Source organism: the organism of the source record quoted next, unplaced genomic scaffold (assembly GCF_019419815.1).
Source record: "Pyrus x bretschneideri cultivar Hongxiangsu unplaced genomic scaffold, Pyrus_bretschneideri_v1 Contig15, whole genome shotgun sequence".
In the NCBI taxonomy this organism is placed as follows: domain Eukaryota; kingdom Viridiplantae; phylum Streptophyta; class Magnoliopsida; order Rosales; family Rosaceae; genus Pyrus; species Pyrus x bretschneideri.
This window is the reverse complement of record NW_025999446.1, coordinates 3,271,999-3,282,528: the sequence shown is the minus strand read 5'-3', so window position 1 is coordinate 3,282,528 and position 10,530 is coordinate 3,271,999. Positions and strand designations below refer to the sequence as shown.

Sequence of the window (10,530 nt, the reverse complement as noted above, 5' to 3'; positions counted from 1 at the left end):
ATCTTGCTTTTGATGAGTTTTTCAAGCTTCTATATTCGTATTCATCTTTTAGGGATCACATGGATTATTAAACACTAAAATAACCACCAAATATTAAAACCAGACTACATGAGTTTTAATGGTGGAATTGAAAACAACCCACATATACTTTAAATCCCAGACGAAATCTTTTGTCAAAATTCTAGTCGGCATTTTTTGTCCAAATTAAAAGCTTTATACGATTTGAGAAATATGAGGTGTATAAAAAATATGGGGTGCATGTAGAAAATGTAAGGTGTATATTAAGAATGTGGGGTGTGAGGGTATTATGGGGAAGTAACGTGGGGTGTATTAAGATAATTTTTAATTGAAAAAGTAAATGTTGGGTGTATTAAGTGTATGAGGTTTATTCGACAATTTGTGGGGCGTTAATATAATAAGCCCTTGTGAATTTGAATTGGGTTTCGATTTGGGGATTCTGAAATAGAATTAGGGTTTCAATTTGGGGATTTGAAATTGTAATTAGGGGTTTGATTTGGGAATTTTGAATCAAAATTAAGGTTTCGATTTGAATCGTATCAACGCTCACCATATTCTGTCTTCTCTTAGGGTTTTCGCTATAGGTTTGATGTGAAATTGAATTAAGGTATGAACATACTATTACTAATTAGGATTTTAATCAAGGGAAAACATGATATAAGTTCAATTTTTTTAGTCAATAGTAGGAATTGTCCAATTTATTAAAATAAGTCCAATTCCTTAAATTTAACTATTTTATTATCAATAATTATTTGTTCAATGATAAAATTTATTATAAAAATCAAATTTCTTCCTAATTATCTCTTTGATTATTTCTTTTTTTTATTATTTTTTTTATTATTTCTTGTTCTTCCTCCTATTTTAAACCCCATTTATAGATTTTATTTTAAATTTTTATAATCAACCTATATCACAGGTTAATTATTTTTATGTATCTATATGACATATTCTTTTTTATAATCAACGTGTCACAAATTAATGTGTCTTGCTTGTAGGTATATTATGTTTTTTCCTACCTTTTAGTTAGGTTTCATATCTCGCTTACATGTATAATATATATTCATATATTTGTTACTTGAGTTAAGGTAGAATGTTTTGTAGATAATTTATGTTAGTATATTAATTTTTGTTGTTGTAAGATATTAATTAGATTTTTTGGAGTTGAAAAATGCATAATATTAGAAGATTTTTAATTGATTTTTAATATTTAAAAAAAATATAAACTGAGTATAAAAGAAATAAAAACATGTAATTAGATAATTCGACTCACTTCTAAAAATCATCTATGTTTATAGACCTAGATCTAAAAGCCCCTCTAATCAATCGCCTGGATTCTAAAGTCTAATTATTTGGACAGGTGAAGCGTTTCTGGAGTTAGGAGAAAAAAATAAAATAATTTGGTCGAGCTTTCGCAATTGGGTTGAAACGCAACTTAAAATCAGAAGCCCAACAAAATTTGAATTATGTGTTGATACCGACCCAAAAAATCGATTCAATTTCGGTAAACCAAAATAATCAGTTTGGTTTTGGTTTTTTTTTTTGCCCTTTCCAAATGGGCTGCCAACTTCGGTTCGATTTCCAAACCAAAACCGCCCCTACATGCCACTACCTTTTTTATCTTCTTAGTTGAATTTTATTTTATTTTATTTTTAACATTCTTTAAAGAATAATGCTAGATAGACCGACTTTTTAAATCATATTTGTAAATCATGTGATATGTCACCAGTAAAAAATGAGCTCGTTAATCAACATTTAAATAATAATCAAATCATCTACAATCATGTCATATGGTTTACAAAATATAATTCGAATAGATGGTCTTCCTTGCATTACTCTTTTTAAAATATTGATACATTTTTTAAGCTAACGTGGCAAACATGCCAGCAAGTAAGTGGGAACTACTCATGCTACATTATGTACTTAACATAAATTTTAACAGAGTTAACTAAAAATGATAAATGAGTCGGATATTGAGTTTTAAAGTGTAAGGTGGCGAAATTGGAGTTCTAGAAAGCGAAGTAGTATCAAAATTATGTTACAAGGCTATTGCAAAAAATAATAAATGACATGACTTTTATTTGATTATTTACTATTGGAATGGCATGACTTTTATAAGGATGCATGTTACGAGTGATTCTTCTATGCCCGAAATTTGGGGTGATACATCATATGTTTCTATACAAGTGAAGAGATTCTTGTGCTAAAAAATCAATAACATAAAAAATAGAAAATTTCTTCACTTATAAAATAACACGTGGTGTATTAATTCTATTAGGACAACGTAGAGATAAAAAGTCAACCAGTTCTTGGCTTATTATAATTTATAACCACTGTTTTCTATTCTCAGTGTTTTGCATTTACTCAATTAATGTAGAGTGGAGCTATTTCTTTTTTATCTTCCACACACATCTTGTTAATTATTATGTTATTTGATCATAGTTGTGAGAATGCGAAGGTAAAAGAGTCTCATATTAGTGAAAGGAGATACATTGCAAAGGCTTATAAGAGGTTGGGTTACTCCCCATATAGGCAATTGGTTTTATAGTGGAACTCCAACTTCTTCATGGTATCATAATGACCCACGTGTGAAAGCCCAACGGCCACACATGTTTCACGTCACCAAATTTGTGTTGTCCACGTGTTTAGCTTGAAATTCATCACAGTGAGGAGATGCGTGAGAATGTGAAGGTAAAAGATTCTCACATTGATAAAATGAGAAATCTTGCAAGGGCTTATAAGAGGTTGGACTACTCCTCATATAGCCAATTGATTTATGGTGGAACCTTAACTTTCTTTACTATTTAGTTCATTTGATCCAAAAGCGAGAAATTAAAAAAGGTATGTGAAAGGTAAAAAAAGATATGTGAATAACACCACTTTTAATATAGGGAACTTTAACGAAATGCTCTCGATACTGTTCATTTTAACGAAAAACCACATTTTTACCCTAAAAAGTCAATCCTAGTACTATTCACTTTACCCTTTATTTTGTCCTTATCGTTAAAACTTAAAGTTTTCAAGCCATTTTCATTAGTTTTCCTTTAGGTTTAAAAACGGCACTAATTTTTTTTTTTTTTTATCTTAATTCATTGACTAATTTTGACTGATTTTGATATTGCTTTGATAACTTACGAAAACTTAAATAGCTAATTAGCATTTTGATATATTAACCGATGCACTAGGGCATTTGGTGTTCTCTGTGTTAGGGTTTTCTAGTATTAATAAAATTACGATTGCTTTCCTATTGGTTGCTAAGATTTAAGATTGTTTTTCTGTTTGTATTTGGATGAGGTCTTTATAAATACAAAAATCTCGTAATTTAGTAAGAAATAAGTTTGGCGATGTACTATTTTCAGATTTGTAGTCATCTTGACAATTTTATAATCTTCTTAGAACATGATTATGAGTTTGCAATTTGGTTATTTTTTGGGATTTTTTTTTTTTTTTTTTGAAATGTCATGTGAACTCCCTTTTATTTTCATGATTTATTTCCAACATTTCAACTCCCTTTTTTTTGTGAACATGATTGACCAAGTCGAATTCTCAAAGCTTATAAGACTTTAGGTTAGTGAGCCTAATGTACTTTTTTAGTAGTTCACCATAAGTTTATGAAACCAACATGACATGTTTTTTTTGTCGTACCAAAAGACAAGTAAAGAACTCATAAAAAGGAATTCAAAAGTTGAAAACCAATTTATCGCCCAACCCTAATATACATATATCTTTGTATAAAAATAATAAATAAATAATTGAATAACTTGTGATACTACAAAAAAAACATCCTTGGTGTAAATTTTAGAAAGTGGTAATTCATCGATACTCATTGAATTAATTCTGTGTACAATACTACTATATGTAGCCATATTTTTACAATTAATTCCTACTAACTAGCTACTAATTGACAACTTATAATACAAGATATGAATGTAATCAATTACAATATATTAATAATATTGGCAAGTATCTTGATGATCATCCTTGACTTTCTGAACACTCCCCCTCAAGTTGGTGAGTGAATGTTTCGAACTCCCAACTTGCCTAGCTTCCTTTCCAAGAGCTTTAGTGAACAAATCAGCAAGTTGTGATATGGAAAGAACAAATCCCGTCACAATTTTTCCTTCCATAATCTTATCTCGAACAAAGTGACAATCAATCTCAATGTGCCTTGTTCGCTTGTGAAACACCGGATTTGCCGCAATATGAAGAGCAGCTTGATTGTCGCATAACAAGGTAGCTGGTCTTGGTCTTGAATTTGAAGATCTCGAAAAAGGCTTTGGAGACATGCAAGCTCACAACATGCTGGTGCCATGGATCTATATTCGGCTTCAGTAGAAGATAAGGATACAGTTTTCTGTCGTTTGCTTTTTCATGAAATAAGACTATTTCCAAGGAAAACGCAATAACCAGTAGTTGAACGCCGAGTGGTAGGACATCCTGCCCAATCGGAATCACAATATGCCTTTAACTTCAATGAATTTTGAGAGGGAAACATCATGCCTTGCCCTGGTGTGCCTTTCAAATACTTTAAGATGCGTAGGGCAACTTCATAATGAGACTTTTGAGGTGATTGCATGAATCTACTCAATAAATGAACTGAATATGTAATATCCGGTCAGGTTATAGTGAAATATATGAACGGACCAACCAATCTTCTGTACTTGGCTGGATCATCTAATGCATTCCTATCATCAGGGAGTAATTTTAGATTTTGTTCTATAGGAAAACTTGCAGGCCGTGATCCTAGAAAACCAACATCATTTAGGATATCCAACAAATACTTTCTTTGTGAAATGAAAATACCTTATTTCGATCGTGCCACCTTAATCCCCAAAAAATATTTCAAATTACCAAGATCTTTGATACGGAACTTGGTATTCAAAAAAGATTTGAGATCATCAATTTCTTTCAAGTCATTCCCCATTATCAGTATGTCATCCACATAGATGAGAAGCACAGTAAATGACTTTCCTCTTCTCTTAGTGAAAAGTGAGTAGTCTGCTTTGGATTAAACATAACCAGTTGATTGAATAGCTTGTGAGAACTTGAAAACCCATTGCCGAGAAGCTTGCTTCAACCCATAAAGCGACTTATTAAGGCGACACACCAAGTTCTCCCCCTGTCGCCGAAGACCGGGTGGTGGAAGCATGTAGATTTCCTCCATGAGATCGCCATGAAGGAAGGCATTATGGACATCAAGTTGATGAAGTGACCATGAATGAGTAGCAGCAAGAGCAAGTAAGCAGTGGAAAGTGACAAGTTTGGTTGTGGGGGAAAAAGTATCGTGATAGTCAATACCTTCTAATTGGGTGTATCCTTTACCAACCAAGCGAGCTTTGTAACGCTCAATATTCCCATCGGATTTTCTTTTGATCTTATAAACCCATCGACATCCAATTGGTACTTTCCCGGAAGGGAGAGGAGAAAGTGTCCAAGTGTCATTAGCCTAAAACGCCTGGAGTTCCTTATCCATGGTCTTACACCAATGGGGATGTTTAACAGCTTCTGTATAACTGTTAGGCTCCAAAATAGTAGATAATTATGCAATGAAGGATTGATACTTGGGAGAGAGCTCTTGATAAGACAAGTAATTAGAAAGAGGATACCTTGTACTAGGACCGAAAAGCGAGGAATTGGCGGGGGGTAACGTAATAGTCGAGCAAACATAATCATGGAGCTTGGTCGGCGGAACTCGGATGCGACTGGAATATCACAAAGAGACATCAGCAGCAGATGTTGGACACGGGTCTAGAGAGACAGCAGCGGCAGGCTGGGCAAATGTTGGACACAGGTCTAGAAAGACAGCAGGCCCATCAAGAAGGGCTGGGACTTGGTCAAGCCCGTTAGTGGCAGAGATGGGTATATGAGGGATTGGTGCTGGGCCAGGAGAAAGGCCCAGGTCGGCAATTTGGTGGTTTAATTAGGAAGAGAGTTGGACTGTAGCATGTGGAGATGAGATTGGGCCTGGTGGAAAGCCAATATTTGGGTCCGAGGTAACTATTTGGGATTGAGGATTTTTGTGGAATGGGAAAATGGTCTCATGAAATGTGACATCTCGACTTGTAAAAATTTGTTTGGAATTAAGATCATATAATTTGTAAGTTTTTTGGCCGAAAGAATACCCGATGAAAACACATTTTTTAGCCGAGCATCAAACTTATGTTGTGGGTGAAGATTAGTGGCATATCCTAAACACCCAAAAGTGTGTAAATGGGTATATGAAGGAGGGTGACCAAATAATTTCTCATAAGGTGTAAGGCCCGATAAGAGGGGGTAGGAATGCGGTTAATTAGGTAAATGGATGTGAGAATGCATTCATCCCAAAAGTGCAAGGGAATATGTGACTGAAAATGCAAAGCCTGTGCAGTTTGAAGAATATGTCTATGCTTTCACTCCACAACCCCATTTTGTTGAGGGGTGGAAACACAAAAGCGTTGAAAAATTATGCCATGATCATTAAAGAAAGTATGCATAGAAACAAAATCGCCGCCATTGTCAGTTTTAATGGTTTTAATTTTGTGGTGAAATTGTGTTTCGGCATAGGTAATGAAAGATTTAAACAAAGATTGAGTATCTAATTTATGACGCATGAGATAAACCCAAGTGCAACGAGTAAAATCATCAACAATAGTAAGGAAATAACGAGCACCCGAACGAGATGCTACTTTATAGGGGCCCTAAATATCACAATGTATAAGTTCAAAAGCATGCTTAGTATTAATATGACTTAATCCGAAAGACAATTGAGTTTGTTTTGCCAAAGGGCAAATGTCACAAGGTTTATTGTCAGAATGAGAAATTTCAGGAAAATGTTTAGCTAACAGTTGAAGTCTTAAGGGTGATGGATGACCAAGTCGTCGGTGCCATGTGATGGAAAAAACCTTGGAAGATGAGGTAGTTGTTGGTGATGTCTGCCCTTTGGAGTCCACCAAATGATAAAGGCCATTACGTTGTCACCCCCAACCAATCATCGTCCTCATCTCCAGGTCCTGTAAAATACAAAAATCAGGATAAAAGGTTACTGAGCATCCTAATGATCGAGTTATCCGACTAACGGAAATTAAGTTGATAAAAAATGAAGCTATGCCAAGCACATTATAAAGAGATATTTTGGAACCAAAACTGTAGGTGCTAACAGAGTTTATAGGAACCCGAGTCCCATTAGGTAATGCCATGGGTGGTAGAGGTGGATTTAAGGTTGCATTAGTCAAGGGAAGACTAGATATGTGGTCAGTGGCACCACTGTCTATAACCCATTGGAAAGAAGGAAGCCCACCTACTATATTTGCCTTGGAATCAAGTCCCATCTTTTGACTCATCATGGATAAGAGTTGCTGAAATTGTTCGGTGGTGAGATTGGGCATGGACGGTGCAACGGTGGATGCCACATTGTTAACAGCAGGTTTGCCGCTCGGCTTGTTGTCGTGCCCACCATAATTACTCGAACCACTGGACTTACCATGAAGACGGTGTCCCGGTGGGTATCCATAGAGCTTCCAACACATTTCAATAACGTGATGATCCTTATCGCAATACGAGCAATGTAACGGCTTCCTCTTAAATAATTTTCCTTTTCCATTGTTGCTACTATTTCCACGGGTTGTTTGAACCGCCATGGATGCAGGTTCAACGAGGCTAGGCCCAACAGCCATGCCTCTCTGCTTCTCTTTTTGTGTCAACATAGAATAGATGGATCGAATCGAAGACAATGGTTGAATAAGCAAAATTTGCCCACGAATCGCAGAATACGAGTCGTCTAGCCCTATTAAAATCTGCAAAACCTTGGTTCTCTCCACCTGTTCATTGTTGGATTGAACAGCCCCGCAAGAACACGGCTTTAAAGTTTGGTAGGAATCCATCTTATCCCATAAACCTTTAAGCTTGGTGAAATACACATTGATAGGTTGTTGACTTTGCGTAAGATGTGCAAGGTCATGTTGGATTTCAAAGAGACGAGACACGTTTTGTTGAGAAAAACGTTCTCGAATATCATCCCAAACATCTTTGGTTGTCGTTATGTACACCACACTGGTGGCCAGGTCGTCGGAAAGTGTATTGAGAATCCACATAAGGATCATATCGTTGCACCGTTGCCAAAGAGCAGATTCTGTGGGCTTTGTCTTCATAGATGGTTGTTCAACATTTCCATCAACAAACCCTAATTTGTTCTTCACACTAAGTGAACGTAGAAAAGACTAGCAGGATCACTAGAGGGTTCAAGTTTGGCCATTGCTGATTTTGTTTCAATGCCAGATGTTGAATCTTCCACCATAACCCAAGAAAAAATAAAAAGAACTAAGAACCTAGGAGGGGCTCTGATACCATGTAAATTTAAGAAAGTGGTAATTCATCGATACTCATTGAATTAATTCTCTATACAATACTACTATATGTAGCCATATGTTTACAATTAATTCCTACTAACTAGCTACTAATTGACAGCTTATGATACAAGATAGGAATGTAATCAATTACAATATATTAATAATATTGGCAAGTATCTTGATGATCATCCTTGACTTTCTCAACACTTGGAAATGAAAATATTGGTAGAGCCAAATAAGGTTTTTGAGCTAAAACTTTTGCCCGACGAATATAGGAAACTTATTTGGCCCCAATCGGATCTGGTTCTTTATCTTGCGGAACAAGAATGATCAATCTTAGTGAAGTCGGCAGACTTTGCCTAGCCTTCTAGAACACAGGATAATGGTGGCATCACTAGTCTATTTGTGCAGCTTAGTCTAATAAGAGTTGTTGAGTCTATGACTAGACTTTTAAGGTATTCGCATTTTGATCCGTCATACTTTAGCCCTGGAAAATTATGGTCCCACAAATCACAAACCTACAACAAGCTAAATTAATTACACAATTAAACAAAATAAAAAAAAACCTTAAATTAGCTGGGAGTGGGAGAGTGAGATATTGGCATGAGATGGGTGTGAGTGAGAGAGAGTAGAAAGCACAAAGAGCTGGGAAAGAACGAAGAAAAGAGAAGGAAAAGGAAAAGGAAGGTCGCACGACCTATTTTAATGAACTGGAGTTTGCCCGACGGAATACTTCATAGGCAAAGCCACTAAAGTTGTTGAGCTAAAATTTGTTAGTATGGTTTGTGACAGGTCGTTATGAATCTTTGCCCTATGATTCATATACTTAGCCAGACAAATATTTCGGCGAGCGTACTTACCTGCACCAACGAACTTATTTCTGTTGGGCAAAATGTGGCATATCCATGCCATTGTTTTCCTTGGCGCCAAAATTTTGCGCGACGATGCATAGTATGTCGAACATCTTTCATCGAGCACATCTCTGAAATAAACCAAAATATTGACTACTTTTGCCTGACCAAAAGTTTTATTCTGTTTTTATTCTATCAGGTAAAGTTACTTTACCTAATGAAAATTGGTTCATCAATAAAAAATTTTGCTCAATAGTTTGTCTGTCGAATGTCTTTTGTCGGGCCCAAATTCTGAAATAAACCAAAATGTTGACTACTTTTGCCTGACCAAATGTTTTATTCCGTCGGGTAAAGTTACTTTGCATGATGAAAATTAGTTCGTCAGTAAACATTCATCTAGAAAATGATAATTTCAAGTAGTGTGAAAAATGAGGTCAAAATTCCGAGATAACCATTTTTTGAATGTAACACTTAATGAAATTAAGGCAAAATGACAAATTAATGATTTCAGAAAATTCATATGACAAATTAAAAAATAAGTATGAATTCATATGACATTTCAAAAAAAATCTCTTTTTTCTTTTCTCGTCCGTTACTTTTCTTCAACAAAAACAACTGCTCACCCAAATATTATACAAGATTTCTGTTTGAACAGTATACAAGAATTGTATTTTGAATTACCTCACTCTCTCTCACTGCTTAAGGTGACTCCAAGAGCTTGCTCCTCCCACAACTTCAAAAATTGTATTTTGAATTACCAAACCAATTGGTAAAAGTACTATATTTTATGTCCCTTTACTCCAAGGTAACGAACCTAGCTATTTAACTCGCCTCACGCCGGGCTAAATTAAGAAAAAAAAAAAAAAAATGAAGACTCTCTCGAGTGTTATATTTGCATGGTATCATATTATTTAATATCTTCTTCATTTTTTTTTTTTAGAATTGTCATTTTTTAATCCAATCAAAACTATAAGGTCGGTTAAGTTTTTACACACTAAAAAAATGACAATTCTAAAACAAATTTGAAATGGAGGACAAAAGTGTTTTTGCTACCCTAAAGAATAAAATTTTCAAATTTCCCAAGCAACATTGGTTTTTTATTTATTTTTTATCCTTTTTTATTATTTTATTATTTTTATTTTTATTTTTTTACAAACAGTAGCATTAGTGGATTAAATTATTAATTATTAGACGAGAAAGGATTGGCGTAGTAAAGGATAGTTGGTTGTCGAATAAAAATTGTTGGGTTTCTAATATTTTCCAATATGAACAAAATAATTCTCTCAATATGGGCATTGGATGAATATAAACATACGTGATTCCCTACCTCAATTTTTGCC

At 34.8% G+C, this 10,530-nt stretch overlaps 1 protein-coding gene across 1 annotated transcript; it reads right to left on the bottom strand.

Moving 5' to 3' along the window:
* Window positions 1-6,960: 6,960 nt before the first annotated feature.
* LOC103937069 lies at window positions 6,961-8,141 on the bottom strand. The gene is made up of 2 exons (XM_048580183.1): window positions 7,133-8,141; window positions 6,961-7,004 (listed from the first exon to the last, which is right to left on the bottom strand). Exons 1-2 carry the CDS (start codon window positions 8,139-8,141, stop codon window positions 6,961-6,963), a joined length of 1,053 nt encoding a protein of 350 aa, XP_048436140.1.
* Window positions 8,142-10,530: the final 2,389 nt, after the last annotated feature.